Genomic DNA, 21740 nt, shown 5'->3' with positions numbered 1-21740 from the left:
CAGCCAGCGTTCTAGGACAGGAAGAGAAATATGACCTGTGTGATTGCCTTTGTCTGTTGTGGCTGCTATAACAAAAACAACAGAAATTCAGTTTTCACAGCTCTGGAAGCTGGACATTCAAGATCAAGGGGCTGGCAAATCAGGTGTCTAATAAGAGCCCACTTCCTCACTTGCAGATGACCATCTGCTCATTGTATCCTCAAGTGGTGGAGAGAGGAGCTCCAATTTCTCTCTCTTCTTACAAGGACACTAATCTCATCTTGAGGACTCCACCCTCATTACTTTATCTAAACCTTATTACCTCCTCAAAGCCCCACACCTTAATACCATCCCACTAAGGGTTGAGATTTCAGCTTATAAATCTGAGGGGACAAAATAAATCTGCAAACATGCAGTCCATCCCAGTGATGAAGGCTTACTCCATCCCCACAGGAGCCTCTTTAAATGGATTATTTCATAAGATCCTTGCACCATCCGAAATTTAGGAATTGTTAGCCTGCACTAGACAGATGGGGAGACCAAGACTTCAGGAGAGGACCACATAGGTCACAGCCATGGATTCAGCATTCAAACCTAGTTCTATTGTATTTCCAACACAGTCAAGTTGCTTTAGCATGGATGCCATTTTTACACCAGCCTTCATTCATCTTCATTCCCACCTGCTCAGTTGTGTCCGACTCTTGGTGACCCCATGGACTGTAGCCCACGAGGCTCCTCTGTCCGTGGAATTTTCCAGGCAAGAACACTGGAGTGGGTTGCCATTTCCTTCTCCAGGGGATCTTCTCCACCCAGGTCTCCTGCATTGCAAGTGGATTCTTTACCATCTGAGCCACCAGAAAGCCCATAATTGAGTCTAAAGTTAAAACAAATAAACAAAAAACCTGGACATTAGCTCCATTTTGATCCATTTATTGACAAATCAAATGGAAAAAAAAAAAGGTCACAAACAGGTATAGTATTATAAATGTGGTTAACGGGGGAATGGGTACAGCACTGGGAAGGGAGAATGAGGTTGAACAGACCATCAGAGGGAGGACGAGGAAGGGAAGAGGAGGGGGACATGCAGCGGGAGGAGGCAGGGGAAAGAGGTATCTGCTAAAAACCCCACGGCTCACCTTTCAGTGTCTCAGCTGTCACCCAATCGTTCTTTCCTGGACAGAATTAACAGCTAGAAATGGTTTAAGGGCAACACCTAAGTAGTTTGTCTACAAGATTTGGGAGATGGGGAGTTGGATGGAAGATGGGTATAGGATTTTAAGAGCTTCTCTCACTTGAACCCCTATCTACGGTGAACAGAGAACTAAGAAGCTTAATCCTGGTCCCAGCTCAGCCACCAACTCTGTGTGATTTTGGGCAAGTCACGTCCCCTTTCTGGGCCTTTTCCTTTGGCTGTAAAACAAGCAAAGTGGACCTGATGGCAAGTTCTACTCTGGCTCTAGCAATATCAAGTGTTTTGGCAACATGAGCTAGGCAAGGAGACCGGCTCAGCTTCAGAGAAATTAAACGACATAGAGGCTCAGCCAGAGTGACACAGTGCTGGCCTCCACCTCGAACCCTCTCTGTTGGCAGCAGCAGCAATTCAGAGGGTGAGTGAAGGCACACACACCGGTGGGAAATGCACTCTCCCAGTGACTGATCTTTTGCAAAGAGTGGCTGGGGGGTGCCAGGGGAGGGCCAGGATTGTCTCTACACAGAAGGCAAATCAAGGGGACTGGGGTGGGATGGGAGAACCCAGACAAAGCAGCCACACTCTGTAGGGTCTGGGGATGCAGCGCACAGGGGCGGTGGGAGGAGGCTGTGGGTTTCAGGGTGGGGCTGGAATGAAGAGCCACGCCAGCACCACACTGTGCCAGACTGCTCATTTCAGTGACCCCCCGCCAACCCGAAACAGAGGCCTGGGCCCCTTGGTCTAGTCAAAGCAGCTCTTCAGGTAGAGATGCCACACTTGGCATCGAGATCCTTGACTCCTGTAGGGTCCATGTCCTTAAAGCCAGGGTCAGGGAGTGTCTCCATTGGCTGGAGTCAAATGAGGTAGGCTGACTCGCTCCCCCTTGCCCTTCCGGAGCCGACAGGCAGGACGAGCCCACCTGGCTGGCCACCCTCCCACCCCAGCTCTAAGCCTCGGGGCCCAGGACTGCCAGTCCTTCCTTGGTCAATGGGCAGGCCTAGCCTGGCCTGAGAAAGCGGTCCATGAGACCGAGGATGGGTGCCTCTCCTTAGCCTGCATGGATTTGTCTCAGCTGTTACGGCTTCAAGGGCAAAGGTTACCCAAATGGACAGACGGGGGAGGAGCCCGTATCCGGGGTTTCTGTTTGACAGGGGAATGTGGTTTCAATTCTGAGGTCCAGAGCCACACCTTTTCGTGGTAAGGACAGCCAGGAGTAAGATTCTGAGCTGTGCGTGTGTACGTGTACATTCTCACTCAGGGAGAGACACTGAACTCGGTCTACCTCGGGAAAGGAACTCTCTGCTCCCCAGGGTAGAACTGCCAGAGGCCCACATCTGACAGCCTTCAGCAGATTCTCCCAGTACCCCATACTGGGGATGTTTCATAGGGACGCTGGTCCCCAGTTCAAGGCAGTTCAGCAAAGCTTTGTGAAGTAACTTCTCTACAAAAGGCACAGTGAAGAGTCCCAGGAGTAGGGGTGGGGAGGCTGTGCGAGCATGCCTGGGGGCAGGGGGAGACCTAGCAGCAGCAGCCCAGGACCCTGGGAGGGGGCTCCCCCACCGCTCCAGCTCACTGCTCCAAGACCTTGAAGGACAGCGGGGTGACGCTCTTGGCAAAGGGCTTCATCAGACTGCTAGGATAGATGCACCCAAGCTTCTCCGGGGTGGGGAAGCCCCAGACCCTGTAGAGGGACGGACTTAGCCGGTCCCCGATATAGAAGGGGCCCACCCACTTGGCACTGCTGCCATTCCTGGGGAGGGACAGCACGAGGACCTGGTCCCCCACGCTCCACTCCTTCTCCTGCCTCTCACGCTGGAAACGCCTATTCTCAGCCTTTTCGCTTGTCTTCTCAGCCAGCCTCCAGTGGAGCTCCAGCAGCTCTCTCATGAGCTGTAGCAGGAATAAATCCATCTTGAGCCCTTCAATGTTCGCACTGCTCATCTCCCACCACAGGGGCTCGGTCAGCCTCTCCTCGGCCCCTGTCAGGATATGGAAGGGCGAGGCCTGGCTGGAGGAGGCCCTGAAGGCCAGGTGCAGCAAGGGCAGGGAAGCCGCCCACTTCTTGCCATGCAAGAAGATGAACTCCTTGAGGGCCCTCTTGAATTCCCAGTAGGCCCCGGAGCTCGTCAGGCAGGGGAACTGGAGGTCCCTGCTCGGGGAGGCCACATGAACTCCGAGGGCCAGCCCACAGCTCACCAGGACATGGCGGGCAAACTGGGGGCCCTGGGCAGCCTCCAGCCTCACGGGAATGCCCCACCTGGCGAACACATGCTGAAGCAGCAGCTGGGCCACAGCCGTGTGCGTGTAAGGCTTCAGCGGGAACGCCTCCACCCACCTGGTGTTGGGGTCGGCCACGATCAGCACGTGCTTGTGGCCCTCCTCGCTGACGGTGACCGGGCCCACCACCTCAATCTGCAGGTTGGACCAGGGGGCGGTGGACCTGAGGGGCCACAGAGACTCAATGACCTTCACCTCACTGCCTAGGAGATTCCGGGGGATGCAGAACAAGCAGCTCCTGCAGTAATGTCTCACGTGCTCCTGCATCCCTGGCCACCACCCCAGCAACCGCAGCTTCCTATAGGTCTCCTCGGGCCTCTGGTGGGCCCCCATGGGGCCATCGTGCACAGCGAACATCAGGTCCCTCCGGAGCTGCCGCGGGACCACCCAGACCCTGGGCCTCTTGTCTCCCTTGAACATAAGCAGGCCACTCTCCTTGTCGAGGCTGAGGGAGCTAAAGGCAGAACTGAAGGGTGAGGAGTTGGATACCTTCTGCCCGGCCTGCAGCTTGGCCATGATATCAGCCAGGGTGCTGTCGCTCCGCTGCAACGCCAGCAAGTCAGGCCTCTTGCACACAGTACGGGGAGTCACTACGGGGGCCGGCACGTCGTTTGGCAAATTCCAACACTGATCGCCCCCCTGGGCACCCTCCTTGGCTAGGGTGTCCACCGTCACAGCAAACAGGGAGCCCCGGTAGGAGGTTCGATAGATGAACGGGAGGGATGAGAGGCCAGAGGTGAGGTCTATGATGTAGGAGAGCAGGCTTGGGTGAGGTAGTGGGGTCCCGTCAGAGGAGAGGAAGCCCCGAGCCCTCCAAAGGGGCAGGAGCTCCCAGAGGAGGCTGAAGATCCAGTTGCAGTGCGTGAGGAAAACCACGGGCATGTGAGACTGGCCAAAACGCTCCAGGCCACAGGCCACGGCAGCCAGGTGGGCATAGGTCGGGGTGTAAGGAGAGCAAGAGAAGGAGAGGGAGACAGGGGGGCTGGTGGGAGACAGCACATAGAGACCGAAGCCCGCACACCACTCATCCTCCCGGTAAAAGCAGTACCCCGACATGTGGATGCAGACAAAAGTGGACAGGTCGGAAAAAGGAGGCAGAACCTGGAAAAACCGAGGCATGGAAGCCGTGGGGGTCAGCAGCCGGTTCTTCCCCAGCAGGCCCTGCAGAAGGGTCAGTTCCAGCGCTCTCTTGCCCTTGTCCTGTACCAGGAGGGCCCATCTGATCAACCACGCTTTGGCAACCCTGCGGCCGTCCCACGCCTCAGGGTCCACAGAGGTCCGGGAGGCGTAGAAAAGGTCCAGGACCACGGGGGTGTCCCCAATGTAGCGGGAGAAATGCTTGAGGGCCCAGGCCACAGCGTAGGGGCTGTCTCCCCCTGACTGCGGGCCCTCGCTGTCCTCATCAGGGAGGAGGGGTTTTGAGGTATAGGCTACAGGGTGCTTCCTCCCCGAGTGCTCCTGGTACACAACGGCCGTCAGGGCCACTTGGCTCACCGTCACCTCCAGGTGGAAGGGCAGCTGGGGGTTGGGGACCGACAGGCAGAGGGCAGACACCAGGGCTCGCTTCAGGGCCAGGAAGGCCTTCTCATGGTCCAGCTCCCACCGCCAGTCCGGCTTCTGCTTGAGCAGGCTGTGCAAGGGCGCCACAAGGGCTTCATAGTCGGGGATGACGTCCCGGTGGGAGTCCGTGAACCCCATAAAGAAGGAGAGGGCGGTGAAGTTGCTGGGGATGGTCAACTGGGCCAGCTGTGCAAGGACCTGCTGGCAGGGAGCCTTTCCATCCCAGGGGATGCCCAGCGAGGGAGAGGCCACTGCCGGCTGGAGATCGATGTCCAGGGCCTCGTCCTGGGGGTCGTGGAGGCTGAGGCACCGGAGGATTTCCTCTGAGAGGGAAGGGCACTCAGCCTTGAACACGGACATCAGCGAAGAGTCCAGGTCCTCCTCCTCCTCCTCCTCAGCCGGCTTCTGCATCTCCTGCTCCTCTCTCTGCTCCTCGTCCTGTCGCTCCTCCTCCTCCTGCTCCTCCCTGACTTCTTCCACATTCTGCAGACTCTCCGGGGGGCCAGGGTCCGTGTCGTCCCTCAGCTCAGAGATGCTGGCCGAGCTGGGAGGAAGGGTCTTCCACACCTTCAGGAAGTTGCCAATGTCGGTGTCCAACCTACAGCAAAACAGCAGAGCAGAAGGGTCTGATGGAGGAGGTTGGGGACAGCCTGCCCGAGAGGCCACCTGAGGCGAAACCAAACAGCTGAGTGCCCCTGAGGCCAGGTCAGCCTCCCACACAGCACGACCTGCCCAGATACTCCCTCCAGCCCCAGCATCACTAAACCGCAACGTCAGATATTCATCTGGGCTTTGAAGTCTTATTTAATCAAAACCTCATTGACCAAGTGACATTTCCAAGCACTTTTAAGCCAATGGTTTGATAAGAATTAGATGATTGGTCTTTCCAACCAGACTCTAGGGTGAGCAAGCCAGGGGAGCTCAAGAGAGGGAAGGAGGCCTGACAAGGGGCTTAGGAGGCACAGCACACAGGCCTCGGCCACAGCACTTTTCTTCAAAATGGGGAAACGGGACTGGGAGACCTGACCCAGGAAGCAGTGCCCTGCCCAGAAGGTGCCAACCACAGTCCCCTGCTGGGCCCAGGGAACTGGGAGGCTCAGAGTGGGTGGGAGCCAGAGGAACTGAGTTACTGCAAATCAGTTCTGCCGGCACCAGCACAGTGACCTGGGGAAAGTACTTGAGTCTCAGATTCCTCATCTGTAAAATAAGGATAGTGGTCACACCTATCTAACTCAAGCTTTGAGGGTCAAAGGGGGAAAGACACGTGGAAAAAATTCCTCTTGGTATATACTCCAGACATAGCTCCCCCTGCATGCAATGAAACAAGAATGAGGTGGTTCACTGCAGCACGGGTGCCCGCAGCATAACACGGAAACTGTCAAATGGCCTCCCATCAGAGACCCCGTAAACCTGTCGGGCATTCATGCAATGCAATAGAGAATGGACGTTAAAGCCAGCCACAGGAACTAACATGGCGTGCACCTGGGAAAAACAATCAAACGTGGGGACAGATGCCAGCTGTGGAAGGATACGTACAGTACTCAAGCGTGCGTGCAAGATTGTAAACTAAAACCATACTGTAATTAGTTTATGGATGCAGATGTGGGTGGAAGTACAAAGACCTAAAAAAGTCAAATCACTCTGCTCACTATTAAGCACTAAACAAATGTTGGCTAGCACCAAGGGGAAGCTTCTGGTCAGTCCCAGGAGGAGCTGGGAGGTGGCAGGGGGTTGGGGAGGTCCAGCCCATTACCTGTTTGGCTTCTTCAGAAACTCATCCAGGGTGGGGCCATCACGGCCCAGGGGGTCATCGGGCACCATGAAGAGATTCCCCGCAAAGGTGAAGGGCAGCAGGCTGGGCCCAGGACAGAGGAAGAAAGGTCACTATGGAGCTCTTGACCACTCACACCCTGTTGGCAGCTGGAGCTGAGACCAATATATCCTCCCAGCAGGTGCTGGTGAGCACTGGTCCAAGGCCCCTCTCCCTGCCTCCAACCGTCCCCTGCCAGGGGCTATCTGGCACCCACAGGGAAGGAACAGCCCAATCTCATGGAAGCCGTCTCACCGATCTTTGACCATCAGTTTCTTGGAATTATTCATCAGGACGTGGAGCTGCTCATTGGTGACGATGATGCCATCTGTCTCTTCTGCCAGCTTGACCATGAACCTGCAGGGAGAGGGGGGTCACTATAGACCCAGTACCCAGCCTCTCACCTCCCCAGTCCTCTGAGAAACTGAACTTGTAGCTTCCTGTTGAGAAGTGCAGGACAAAAACCCTGCCCTTGATAGTCAGGGAGCCAGGGCTTGAGGGCCCATCCTCGTCTATGCAGCTAGCTGGAGAACCACGAGCCCCTGGAAAGGCAGCCTGAGATGCACATCCCCCAGCTGTCTGTGCAAACAAAGACCCCTATTTTACACATAGGCACTCACATACACATGCTTAGACACACACACAGAAACCCACGCCTTATCCACATCCACACATACCTCTTTATTGCTTCGGTTTCCATACCTGTCGATCAAACATAAGATCTACCCTTCATTGCCTTGAGAATTAAACTGTATGAGACAATGTGCTTAAGTGTCTAGCTCAGTGCCTGCTACACAGCAGATATTAACATCCAAAACTCCATGATTATTCTTCACCAATTGACAACATTCATGTACATGCCAAGCCACACTGACATACATATGTATGCATCTATACACATGTAAAAACACCTACCTGAGTAAACATATCCATTTTTCCAAGGATCACTTCTCCTTGAAAGAGGGCTGTGACCAGGAAAGAAAGCAAAGGCTACCTACTTCTCAGCATTTGCGGCAGCAAGCAATTCCAGCAGCCCCGACCATGCAATCCCACAAGTGCCCAGCAGAGGGCCCTTCTGCTGAAAAGCCGTGTATGCTAAGTCGCTTGTCTTGTCCGCTACTGTGCAACCCTATGGACTGGGGCCAGTCAGGCTCCTCTGTCCATGGGATCTCCCAGGCAAGAATACTGGGAGTGGATTGCCATGGTCTCTTCCAGGGGATCTTCCCGACCCAGGGATCAAACCCGTGTCTCTTAAGTCTCTTGTGTTGGCAGGCAGGTTCTTTACCAATAGCGCCACCTGGGAAGCCCCACAGAAAAGCTATCTTCCCTCAAACCCAGGCCTGAATTAAAAGGCATTAGAATCTGTATGCAATGCAGGAGACCTGGGTTCGATCCCTGGGTTGGGAAGATCCCCTGAAGAAGGGAATAGCTACCCACTCCAGAATTCTTGCCTGGAGAACCCCATGGACAGACCATGGGATCACACAGAGTCAGACACAACTGAGCAGCTAAGCTAACACTTGAGAGTCTTCCCTTGTGGCTCAGACGATAAAGCATCTGTCTACAATGCGGGAGACCTGGGTTCGATCTCTGGGTCGGGAAGATTCCCTGGAGAAGAAAATGGCAACCCACTCCAGTACACTTGCCTGGAAAATCCCATGGACGGAGGAGCTTGGTGCATGCTACTGTTCATGGGGTCGTAAAGAGTCGGGCACGACTGAGCGACTTCACTTTCACTTTCACTTTCACGACCTTATGTAGGATCTAAGCTGCATGCTTAGGGTCTATGCTATTGAAGGAAGGATGCTTGAGCTACCCCACCCAAACCTGAAGGCTGAGTGGATACCATGTCTTAGGGAGGAACCGAACTTCTTCCTGCCTGGCATGGGAGGTGTCTAAGTGAAGCCAAGACCTGTGCCTGCTGGGCATCGACTCCAGCCCAGGGCCAGTGAGCTGGGAGGGCCTTCTCTGCCCCCAACAGAAGCAGCATCACAGGATCCCATGTGCACATTGGACCTGCAGTCACGTGCTACAGGATTGACAAACAGGGAGTCATTCGGCCTTTAGCTAGGAGGCAGGGGCAGTCTGACTCCATTTTCAGAGCCAGGGCTCCAGCCACACACACACCTCCTCCCAGAGCCAAGGCGGTAGGAGGGAAAGACTGTAGCAATTCCTTGAGAAAACCTCAGCTTCAACCCAAACTGGCACCCAAATCAGCTGCTGGGGGAAGCAGCTTGCTTGAAGCACCAGGAGTCACCTGGGCTAGTCCCATCCAAAGACAGTAGAGGGTTTCAGCCCATAGCTGATGGGAAAGGAAAGCCTATTAACTCAGAGAAATGGGACTGCAGAGTCCCAAATTCAGGAACAGTCCCTGGGCTTGAATAGAACCATCTTGGAGCCCTTTCCTCTCTGTGTTCCTCCCTCTGCCTACAGAGGGCCAATGCACCACACTTCCCTCTCTGACAAGACCCTCTGACATGTTCGCCTCCACCTCCCCAGAGCAGATGAAGCAAGACTCTGCCTCACACATCAGTGAAGCCCAAGCCCGGGGCCCCACAAGAGAAGGCCTGCAAAGCCACACACCTGTAGTCGTAGGTGGTGATCTTCTTGCCATTCTCGAGCTGGGAGGGGGTGATTGAAAGCATCTTGAGGGAATGTAGCTTTGTCAGAAAGTGGCTCTCTGGAAATGAAAGGCAGAAGACAGTGAGGGTCAGAGGAAGCGCCAAGAGGAAAAGGCTATGATGGGAACAGAAAGGCAAGGAAAAAGAAGGCGTGGTGACACCGGAGGGGCTGGGGGGCAGGGCACAGCTCACCTCTCACCCTCCGGTTCTTCTTCAGCTGCCAGGTGGGTACAAACACGGTGACCTCTCGGTGTCCCCGGTTCCAGAAATACTGCACCGCCATGGCAATGCCCCGGCAGGAGAAGAAGTGCTGGAGACCGTGCCTGGAGGTGGGGTTGGGGTTAGGGGTACCAATGAGGGAGCAATTTTCTGCCCTAGGAATGGCCCTGCCTCTCCACCCTCCCTCAGAACCAGCCCAGGACAGCACAGAGCATCAGAAATGCCAGGGCACCAGCATCAGCACCAACCGTGCTCTCTCCCTTCCCTCCCTCTTCAAATAGTGAGCACCTCCTGGGTCCACTCACCTGCTCTGTGTACGTGTGCATGTGTGTGTAGGGGCCTCCAGGGCAAAAGGAAGAGGGCAACCTCTACAACCAAAGGGCTCAGTTTAGGGCTGGAAGCAAACATTTGCTGCCCACGACCGCGTGTTGGCAATGTTCTCAGCACAGATTCTACGATGCGGGCAAATGAAGACACCTTGCACGTATTCATGCTGACGTATACATATATAGCAGGAAGTGCTGTGCAGGGAGCTGATCTCTACAGGTTGGCACGGTGAGGAAAATCCTCACTGAGATCAGTGCTGGGCCTTAAGGGTTGGACTGAATATTTGAAAACAGGTTTACAGGCCCCCTGCTATGTGAGGCAGGCTGAAAGGGAAAGATTCTGGGCCTGGGCAGATCTGAACCCAAAGGCCAGCGGGGCCCCTTACTGGCTCTGGGAGCTTGGGCAAGATGCATCACTTCTCTGAGCCTGTTTCTGTCTCTATTAAGGGAGAACAGAAATCCACCTTCGAAGGCTGCTATGTCGATTCCGCGAGCACCGCCCAGCACGCAGTAGCTGCTCAACACGTGCCTGTCCCTCCCCTTTCCCCCACTCAAACCCCATGGCACCCCAGGGTGCCCCCAGGGACGGCCTGTTTGAGCTCCCCGGCAGTCCCAGTCCACCCCAGGCCCGTGGCTACTCACACCATGGCCACGCTGCTGCCATCAATGACCACCCGCCGCAGCTCCGGGTTCCCGGGTTCTTCTGACAGGTCCAGCTCGAAGGGTGTATTCAGGGCCTCGTGATACCTCTGGAAACTGGTCACTGTGTTGCTTGCCTGTGGGTGGCGAGTCGGCTGCCTTGGGGTCCCCTCCCCAGCCCCCAGGAGTCCCTCCACCTGAGGCTGGCGCTTGCTACTGGGAGCCAAGGTGCCACTGCACTGTGGCCCCTGACTTCCAGGCTGCCCCTGGCCCTTCAGGAAGGAAGCACTGCCCCTTGACAGAGGCTGGCTCTCACTCAGGAGTTTGCCTGCATCCAGGGTGGACCCCGGACCTGCGGGCGCCTTCTGAGCCGCAGGCGTTTTCAGAGTTCTGGAAGTTTGGGGGGCGGCAGGGGCTTTGGGAGCTGTAGGTCCGGTTTTAGGGGCAGGCCCAGTCTGGGCTCTGGATGTCTGGGGACCTGCAGATAATGTTTTGGCTGCCTGCCTTTTCTGAGCTGTGGGAGTATGGGGAGCTGCAGGCGCTGGTTCACCCACAGCGGCCTTTTGTGCTGTGGGCACCACTTGAGCTTCTGGCTTTGTTGGAACTGAAGGCACTTCGGAGGCTGCACGTTCTTCGTGGGCTGCCGCCATCATCTGGGTTTCAGGCACTTTGGGGGCTGCAGGCAGCACTGGATTTGTGGGTGGGGTTTGAGCTGTGGGCATTGCAGCAGCCATGGGCACTTTGAGAGTTTCAGGCACTGTCTTAGAGTCAGGTCCCGACGGAGCTGTCAGCCTACCTTGAGCAGCAGGCACCCCTTGCCCAGTGGGCGGCGCTGGAACGGGCCCCTCTTCTGGCCCCTTACAATCCCACTGCACACTTCCTTGATCCCCCAGCTCACTTCTGGCTTGGAGCTGGGGTGTAGAGGTCAAAGGTGGCCCTATCTGTGGAAGTCCTGGGATAGACTTATCCTTTACCCCTGAGCCTCCTGAGACCACCAGTAAACTCATGACTTTTTTGGGGGTCTCTGGCCTTGGGCAGTTCTGTAGGGCTGCCTCTCCTCCCGGCCCACCGTCTGGTGTACAGTCTGGGCTTTCCACACTGGGCAGGGGAACCAGCTCCTTCTGTTTCCATCCCAGATTTAAGGGCAAAGGATTCTGCCCTGGCAGCTTGAACTGAATGGGGCCCAGTGGCCTCTGCCAGAAAGGGAAACTGAAGCATGCCTGAGACAGGAGCCAGGCCAGGTGAAGAGAGTGCAGTTCATTGATCCTCCAGAAGGTAGCAGCAATAGCCCCTGGCCACATGGGTGCAAAGGTTGGCCCTGGGGTCCAGGCCTTCCAGGGTGAGCACACACTCAGGGCTGATACTGGAGGCTGGAGGGGGAGCTTGTCTTCCCCTCTTCGGACTTGCCTCTGCTGGGACGAGGCTTGGGTGTGATCCACGGAGTCCTGGCTGCTGCTAGCTTGCACTGACCCTTCCTCGCGAGCACAGTCCACACCACCTTGGTTGTTGGAAGTGACCCTGGAGGAAACCCAAGTTTGTTGGAAAGGTGGGAAGGTGAGTTAGGTCCCAAACTCTTTCCCTGGGGTTGGGGCGCAGAAACAGGAGAGAAGCCAAACTGATTCTCCAGAACTTACCGGACCAGCTGGTTTGCTGTCTCCTGCTGGGTGTTCAGGCCTGGGGTACCCGAGATTAGGGCCCCTGTGGCTCCCAGGCTGGTTAATCTCTTTGAATTTTCTGGGCTCCCCATCTCCACAAAGGGGCCAGGACCGTCTCCCATGGCCACCATGGTTGGACCTTCCTTTTGCTGGTGGGTTGGACAGATCAGGAGCTCAGAGTCTGAGCGGGAGTCGGAGGTGCCAATGCGGCTGAGCCACTGGATGATGTCCTCCTTGCCAGCGGCATCCCGCACCAGGCTCAGCAGCAGCTCCTGGACCGCCGGGGGCAGCTGCAGCAGGTCCCCAGCATACTGGTCACCACGGATCCAGACCAGGGCCCCAAAGGCCCGGGTCACCTCGGCTTCCCAGATGCCACGGGGAGTGAGCAAAGGGGCCGGGCCCCAGCGCAGCCGCCCCACCAGCTCCTCCAGCCAGTTCTGGGTCATGACGAAAGACTCAGTCAGCCCGCCCACCATTAGGGAGCCCGGGGGGCCGGGCACCAGGTAGGCCAGGGTGCTCCAGCACAGGCAGTCCAGGAAGAGGCCCTGGGCCCCGAGGAAGGCGCAGTGCAGAGCTGCTGGGTAGCGGACCTCCTTCCATAGCTCCGGGTTGCACAGGCCCTTCAGATACTCCTGCAGCCGGTGGGGAGAACACGAAGGAAGCAGCTGTTAGGGGCCCGTCACTGGCGCTCACTCCCCTCACTAAGCACGTGCACTCCCCCTGCTCACTAATAAGCCAAATGACCCATCCCCCTACCCCAACTCCTGCCTGGGACCCAGCCCTCTCTCCCTGGTCCTGCCTCCTCACACTCTCATCTTTTTCCAGGGAGCTTTGACAAATGGGGGAGGGGAGTACCTGGGCTTGGAGTCAAGGGTTCTGGTTCTAGTTCCAACCTGACCTCAATACGTTAGGGGTACTGTGAAAACTATCACCTTCTCAGGGGCTCAGTCTCCTCACCTGTAAAAAGCTGGATTAAATGAGACACTCCCAAGGGCCAGTCTTACCCTGGCATTCTAGAATTGTGAAATAGCTGAGGGGAGGGAGACGGCACATTACTGAGTACCCTCCAAGTTATTAACTCTCCCTTTGCCTAGGTTTCCTCATCTGTAAAATGGGGATAATGGTTTCCCCCTCATTAGGCTATCATGAAGTTTCAGTGAGTTAATACAAAAGAAGTGCTTAGCTTGAGCCTGGTACAGTCTATTCCCATTTTTCAGGCTCAGAAAGGCCATATCGCTGACCCAGAGACACACAGTCAGCGGTGACTGGGTGAAGACCACAGCTGCCATCTGTCGGAGTCTGAAACCAGAGCTCTTTCCACCTCCTCGGGTTGACTACACAGTGACTACGGGGTAATCCTGTGAGATTCTGGTTAATCCCCCTGCAGAAGCTCTCTGGCACAACCTGTAACTGTAACCATGGTAACTCTGTTGCCCAGACGGGACAGAGGAGAAGATAAGTCCCTGGTCTGGTATCCAAGGGATCCCCACAGATATATACAATGGTTGAGCCGGAAGGGTGGCCTCTGGCTGTCTGGGCACCAGACCCTCATGTTTCCAGGGCTCACACACTCCGTCTTTAGAGGGCATTGGGATGGAAGAGGTTGGGTTCTTCCACTTTCTGACTGAGTTCCCCCAGCATGACCCCACGGGCTCCAAGGAACCATGGGAATCCCCTCTTAATCGGCCAACCCTGATGACTGCATTCATCCTCAAGCGCCTCCTCACCCCTGTGTCAGCGATATCTCATCCCTCTTCCTGCCTTCCCCTGACAGATCCATAAGGAACAAATGCTCCATTTTGGATCTCCAACAGCCATCCCAAAGACCACATGGGGTTCACGGTATTCAGACTTGTAAGAGTTATTCCACCTGGTCAGACTCACCCTTGCCAGGTGGTGGGTGAGCGAGGTTGCTCAGGTCTGAGCTTACCTCTTCCACCTGGCCCAGGTCATGGGAAGATCCCACATGCCATGGATCAACTAAGCCCATGTGCCACACCTACTGAGCTGGTGGCCTAGAGACCAGGAACCTCAGCTACTGAAGCTGGCCCACCCAGAGCCCGTGCGAACAAGAGACGAGAAGCAACTGCAACGAGGAGCCCACGCACTACAAACAGAGACTAGCCCCCACCCACCGCAACCAGAGAACAGCCTGCACACAGAGCAGCCAATAAGGAAAGAAAGAAAATTTAAATATAGATTGGAAATGAGGTGACTTTCAAAATAATAAATCTGAACTGATATTTACTGAGTACTTGCTAGGTGCCAGGCTCTTTACATACATCAACTCATTGATTCCTCTCTCAGACCTATATGGAAATTACTATCCTCCCCATTTTAGGTGAGCAAGAAAGGACACATGTCTGAGGTCACACAGAGGCTGGGACACTCAGGCACTCTGACTCCAAAGTCTGAGGTCTTAACCACGATGCTGTCTATATACGCGTGTGTTCTCAGTCACTTAGTCGTGTCCAACTCTTTGCGACCCCATGGACTGTAGCCCATCAGGCTCCTCTGTCCGTGGAATTGTCCAGACAAGAGTACTAGAATGGTTTGTGATTTCCTACTCCAGGGGACCTCCCTGACCCAGGGAGAGAACCCGAGTCTCTTGTATCTCTTGCATTGGCAGGTGGATTCTTTACCACGGAGCCACTAAAGAAGCTAATGGCGCGTTAGAGAAAAAACAGATAAGGAAAAAGGTGTTTACATCGAGAAACTATCTGGAGAAAATTTCCTGCTTTAAGCCTACCCAGACCTTTACATCCAGAAAAATCAGGAGCAATTTTCCTGCTTTAAGCCTACCCAGACCTTTATATCGAGAAAATATCTGGAGCAATTTTCCTGCTTTAAGCCTACCCAGACCTTTTTCTCCAAGAGGAGAAGTAGAGAAGAGGCAGGAACGAAGTACACACCGAAAAATGTTGTGTATTTGTTAAAATATATTGCCCAGTGTCCTGTGAGTCATCGGTCAATAAGTTAAATAAAAATAATACCACCAGACAGCTTACTACTGCTGTATACTTTATCAGTCCTGACTTAGGATTCTTCTTTCTCATAAGTCAGTTACCATTCATTGTCTGCTTTCCAGAAGCACACCAAATTACACTGTAGAATACTCAAAAAGTTAAAAAAAAAAAAAATGGCAGCACCAAAAAACTCCAGAATTAGGACTGAAGGAGAATCCAAAAAACTCCAGAATTAGGAGTGAAGGAGAACATTTTTTAAAAAGTGGACTCAGGGGACTTCCCTGGTGGTCTAGTGGCTAAGACTCCATGCTCCCAATGCAGGGGGCCCGGGTTCAATCCCTGGTCAGGGAACTAGATCCCACATGCTTCAACTAAGAGTTCACGTCCCACGACTAAAGACTGATGATCCCACAAGCTGCAACTAAGAACCAGTGCAGCCAAGTAAATTAAAAAAAAAAATTTAAATAAAAGGTGGACTAAGATAAAGTAGTTTGAGGAGCAGTTAGATCTGGGAGCCTACCTACTCCACTACACAAAGGCTGAGCAACTACCACCCTACCCAATGAAGTTTGTTCTGCAGAAGCTGATCAGTGTACTTGAGAGTGTGGGTACCATACAAAATCACGAAGAAAGAGAGGAAGGCCAACAGTGAGGTCTACGGTGAGCAGTGAGTGCAGAGAAACTCATTCTTCTCATTCAGAGATTCAGCCATAGTAACCAACAATGGATGAAGACAGATGCCCACACAAAAGGGTCTCTCTGGGGCATCTCAGAAGAGAGGGGGAAACTACAAACTTCCAGAGAGAAAAAAACACTTCACATCAAAGGACCAGGGACCAAGAACAGCTTCAGATGTCCCCAAAGCAAGAAGTCAATTGATTAATGCCTTCTCACTTCTGAAGGGAAATAATCTTCCATGTATAATTCGATACCAGCCAAACTGTCGATCAAGTGACCTTCAGATATGCAATGGAGATACTCAGATATGCAACCCCAAGAATCTACCTTCTCTAAAGCCTTTCTCAGGAAGCTACTGAAGAGCATTTTCCAGCAAATCAAGAAAAGAAAAACCAAGAAAGGAGACCCAACTCAGAAAAAAAGCAAAGACAATCTCCAGAATGATTGTGGAGAGAAATTTTAGAATGTATTCATCCATTCAAGAAATCATTACTGAGCATCTACTATGTATCAAGCATTGTTCTGGGAGGCATAGAGGGCATCTAGTTCAGGTTGAAGAGTGGAATTCCAGAAACAGGAAGGCCGACCTCAGTTATCAGCATGATCTTTAGCACAGCACCATCTTTCTAACTTAATGACGCTACTGACAGAGGTGCTCCACCAACCCAAGACAAAGACACAGCGTTCAGGAAACAAGGCGTTTAACAAAGAAAAGGGCAAAAGGATGCCAAGAATGACAGCAAACAGGAGTCTCAGGATGATAGCCACGCAAGCCTGACCAGACAGAAAGAAGGGCGCCCCCAGGAAAAAATCTGTAACAGGCCACCTTGAATCAAAATCTTATCCTTGCAGAAAATTGTCGTGAGCAGCTACTGAAAGTTATATAAGAATTAGCAATAGGTTCAAAGGAAAACAAACAAACAGGAAAGGTGTGAGCTCTTTACCTCAGAAAAATTGAAAAGTAAGATAGAAAATCTAATCATAGTACACTTCGGTGTTTAGACGTGAGTGATATTTGCATGGGCATAATGTTGCGAATAATAAATACAGATTTAACAGAAAATGAAATATAGTTGTATTGGGAAGAAAAAAGGGATGGCAATATAAAGGAGCTAAATCCTCACCTATAATGAAAGTGGAAGTCGTTTAGTCGTGTCCAACTCTTTGCGATCCACGGACTATACAGTCCATGGAATTCTCCAGGCCAGAATACAGGAGTGGGTAGCCTTTCCCTTCTCCAGGGGATCTTCCCAACTCGGGGATCGAACCCAGGTCTCTTGCATTGTAGGCAGATTTTTTTTACCAACTGAGCCACAAGGGAAGTCCAAGAATACTGGAATGGGTAGCCTATCCCTTCTCCAGGGGCTCTTCCCCACCCAGGAATCGAACCAGGGTCTCTGCATTGCAGGCAGATTCTTTACCAACTGAGCTATCAGGGAAGCCCTCACCTATAATAATAGGAAGTAAAAAGGTATCTAAAATTAATCCAAAGATACAGGATCTACATATTTTTTAGGAATGTGGAGATGCATAAATTCCAGAACAGATATTTTCTACAGGGAAGAGCACAGAAGAGGGAGTTGGCAGGACAAGGCAAGGAATCACTGCATTATACTGTGGACTTTTAAAAAATTACTGGACTTTTTACTATTTTGATAAAGAAAAATTAAGTTCAAAATAAAGGAGGGATTCCCTGGCAGTTCAGTGGTTAAGAATCCTTGCTTCCATTACAGGAGGCACGGGTTCAATCCCTGGCCAGGGAACTAAGATCCCACATGCCGCAAAGCCAAAAACTAAATAAAAATAAATGTAAATAAGCCTCTTTTTAAAATTGGAGTGTAACTGCTTTACAATGTCATTTCTGCTGTACAACAACATGGATCAGCCACACGTATGCAGGGTGGGAGGAACTGAGAGAGTATATTGACATATATACACTACCATGTGTAGAATAGATCGCTAGTGGGAAGTTACTGTACTGCACAGGGAGCTTAGCTCTGTGCTCTGTGATGACCCAGAAGGGTTGAATGGGAAGGACGTGGGAGGGAAGCTCGAGAGGAAGAGAGATAAATATATGCGCAAGCACCTCTTTTAAGAAATAAATAAAAACAAGTAATTAAAGGAAAAGGATCAGGTGCTCACAACACAATTATGTGTGCAGGTAAGTTGTAGGGAGCCAGTTGTGAGGAGGGCAGTCCTGATCTGTAGCATTTTCCAGTTTCCGTGGTGTAACTACTCCCATCCTGGCTGATTTCAAACTATGAACAGGACTCCACTGGCTCAAAAACTTCCAAGACTTTGCAATAATGGGTCAGCAGGAGCCAGTTTCAGCACACCCCTGGCCACTGCCAGCTTTCATGGTACCGCTCACAGTCAGTGTGGGGCAGGAACAGGCAGACTCGCACCTGAGAGCCAAGCCCAGAGTGAGCAGATCACACCCTGCCCCACGGCTCCCCGTCTCAATCTCGAGCTCCCCATCACCTCATTCCATCATCTCGAACGGTCACCTGTTCTCTCAGCACCCAACCCTTCTTCACACCGTTGTCAAGGAGGACAGAAAAGCTGAGCAGGGCTTGTCTCTGAGAGACTCTGATCATTAACTAAGAACTCTCCTTTCTACTTTTTCACCTCAGAAAGGCCACACCTCCCCAGGGCTTGTTTTTGCTGCCTAGGAAATGTGATTTCCAGCAATGCCTTCATTATTTTTTAAATCCCACCACAAGAAAACTACTTCAAGGTACTTTCGAGTTCTACAGAGATTTCCTAGAAAACCAGTGCATATAATAGAAAAACACACCTGAGCTCTTCTCCAAAGAAGCCCGTACCCTTCTTGACCCCTTCTTCCCTCAAGACAGGACATCCATCACCCCTTCTCCATCCCACAAGCTTCAGTCTCACTGAGCTCTCTCTGCCAGCTGGCTGTGTATATCAACTCACTATCAAGGTGCATGGTTCTGTGTCCTTACAGCTGGGATTGGGGTCAGCCACAGCACCTCTACATGGAAACTCCAAGACATCGTTCTTGTGTGCTCAGTCATGTCCAACTCTTTACGACCCCATGGACTGTAACCCGCCAGGTTCCTCTGTCCATGGAATTTTCCAGGCAAGAATACTTGGATGGATTGCCATTTCCTCCTCCAGGGGATCTTCCCAACCCAGGGATTGAACCCATGTCTTCCAAATTGCAAGCAGATTCTTTACCACTGAGCCACCAATCAGCTGCTCAAGACATCCTTATACATGGGAAATTTTCCTGCATCAGATCTCTGAACCTTAGAAAGCATTTCATCCAAGCCTCTCACTTCACAGACAAGGAGACAGACTCAGAGAGGGAAAAGAACTCATTCAAAGTTATATAGCTTGTTAACCACAACACTTACTGACATCTCTACCCTATAACTCTCCACATTTGCAAAAGTAAGCATGCATTACTTCAGCTGACTCTTAACAACTCTTTCATGAAGTGAGTATTACTACATTGTTTTATAGATGAGGAAATAAGCTCAAGAGAAGGTCAGTGATTTGACCCAGGTCAGCCAGTTAGAAGGTAGCAAACCCCAATCTCCAGCTCTTTCCACCACACCCCTCTGTCCCAGCAGTTAACTTGGTGACAGCAAATTGAGCCCAGATCTCCTATTTCTAGAACAAAACCTCACCCTCCCCATGTTCCCTGCCCTCCTGCTCCAAAGCTCTACTCTTCTCTTCTTTCTGCTCATTCTTTACAATAAGGAAGGGAGTTACCCAAACCCCTCATGATGCTTCCATCTTAAACTGTGCTTTTCTCCAGAAGAAAACAGGTGGGAAAGAGCTGAAAGGATGGGGCGGGATGGGGGGGATTGGAGAAAGCCACTGGCTGCACTAGCAGGGCCTGGGGTGTGAGGGAAAGTCAGTGGCCCCAGGGACCCTGAGGCAGCAGTGGGAGCAGGAGTAGCTGAGCCTGGAGAAGCTGATGAAGGATGTAAGTAGGAGTCAGGGGAGCTAGACATCCCAGTCTCACAAAAGGGTGAGCGGGTGTCTTTCAAATTAACAAAAAGATTAAGACCTCCAAAGAACCTGAAGGCTTCTTGGGCTAACCCGCCTATCCCAGCTACTGAAAAGTCTGCATCTCCAGGGCTCCTGCACATCTGCTATGTGGGCAGGCACCCCTCCCCTCCCCCAGCACCTCTGTCAGAACTGGACAAACTGCTGACGAAGCAGCTCAGCGGAGGGGCTGAGGCAGGAACTTTCTAGCCTGCCTGTCCACTGGCCAGCGTGTTCTGGGCCTCCCCCACCCATGGCCTTGACCAATTAGGATACTGGTAGAGACCTAGCTGGGGAAGGGGAGTGTGCTGGGGTGGGGTGGGGTGCATGGGGGAGAAGGGTGGTCTGGGACTGAGGAAGGCTGTAGTATTCCTACCAGGAAAAGATAAGATAAAGGAATCTGGGGGAAGAGGGAGACCTTGGCCATGACGGGGGATCAGAGGGAACCTGAGAGGCCCAAGTGGAGGAGAAGCGGGTGAGAGAAGCTAGAGCAAATGCGCGAGAGGCACACGGTGACCTGGCCTGCCCAGCATCCAGCCCCACACAGCAGGCCCTTTCATCTGAAGCCCACAGCCCTCCTCCCAGAGGATTCCCACCCATCTCCAAAGCCTGCTGCCTTCCAGAGCAGCTGCACCCCTGCCCCTGAGCCCCTGCAAGAGGCCGCCTAGGGCATCAAGAGTGTGGGGCGCTGAGCCCAGAGCCCCTGCCACCTCCACCTACCCTACCCTAAGTGTTCCAGGAGGCCCCTGACACTCTCCAGTCCCCAATACCTCATCTGTAAAATGCCAGCATTTCTCTAGCCGAGTCTCTAATGGCCCCTCCAGTCCCAGCACTCAGGCTCCGAGGCGCAGCCCAGGATTTAAGGAGACTTACATGAAGGCAGAAAGACCTGGGCCTTCCAGCCTCTGGGTGGAGAACAAAGAGATATGCTGCACAGACTACAGAAATACCAGACCTTAAGTTGCTCCCCCGATGGAGGAATAGGCTATAAATGCGGGCCCCTGGCCAGGGAGGGCTCCTGGGGGGGACACACAACGCAGAGCCTTTCTCAACACACTTGAGGGACTGAAGTGACACGCAAGAGAGGGGTGGGGCAGAAAAGAAAGAAGGAACCAGAGGGAAGGACCCAAGGCTGCAGAAGTGGAGAGGCAGGGAATGGCCCAGTACCTGCCCGCCATACTGCCCAGTCCAGGTCGGGGGGCCTCTGGGGACCCTTGCCTCCCGGGTTGGTGGGGAGGGGGGAGGGAAGTGGGGCGAAGGGAGGGAGAAAGGTCTGGCTGGAAGTGATAAGAGGCCAGACGCTGTTTACCTTGGCTTTGCCCATGTTCTCCCTAGGTCCCTCGAGCTGCAGCCAGAAGTAGGGGGTGTCCGGGCGGCTCTGGAAAGCGTTCAGCTTGACCCTGAAGATGCGCTGCACTTGCTGCCGCTGCCGCTGCACCCGGGGCTTCGACTTGGTCTGCACCATGAACCATTCCTGCGCCGGAGGGTCGCCCCCGGACAGGAGCATGGCTGCCCCGCCCGCCCCTGGAAGAAGGGAGCCGACAGTGTCACCGGCGTCCCCGGGCCGGAGGCGCCTAGGCCACGCCCCCTCCTCCGGGCGGCGCGCCCCCGCCTCGGCCTGGGTCCCCCCGACACACACACCCCACCCCCGGCTAGCGCACCCACCCGCCGCGGCTCGGGCGCCCTTCCCCCGGAGCTCCGAGCCTTTCGGCGGCGGCTCCCGCGACAATCTCTTCCTGCCAGGGGTTGCAACGGGGGTGGGACTGATCGGGCTCCCGCCGCCCTTCCCTCCGCCCCCACC

The 21740-nt window shown here is 53.5% G+C and overlaps 1 protein-coding gene across 1 annotated transcript; it reads right to left on the bottom strand.

The window, feature by feature from the left end:
* Positions 1 to 893: 893 nt before the first annotated feature.
* NYNRIN (NYN domain and retroviral integrase containing) lies at positions 894 to 21446 on the bottom strand. The gene is made up of 8 exons (XM_006061438.4): positions 21249 to 21446; positions 12255 to 12907; positions 10624 to 12138; positions 9629 to 9759; positions 9399 to 9495; positions 7071 to 7172; positions 6759 to 6860; positions 894 to 5603 (listed from the first exon to the last, which is right to left on the bottom strand). Exons 1-8 carry the CDS (start codon positions 21444 to 21446, stop codon positions 2738 to 2740), a joined length of 5664 nt encoding a protein of 1887 aa, XP_006061500.2. The 3' UTR covers positions 894 to 2737.
* Positions 21447 to 21740: the final 294 nt, after the last annotated feature.

The sequence above is a fragment of the Bubalus bubalis genome, chromosome 11, assembly GCF_019923935.1.
Source record: "Bubalus bubalis isolate 160015118507 breed Murrah chromosome 11, NDDB_SH_1, whole genome shotgun sequence".
NCBI lineage: Eukaryota > Metazoa > Chordata > Mammalia > Artiodactyla > Bovidae > Bubalus > Bubalus bubalis.
The sequence above is the reverse complement of the archived record's forward strand: the minus strand, read 5'-3'. Positions and strand labels throughout refer to the sequence as shown.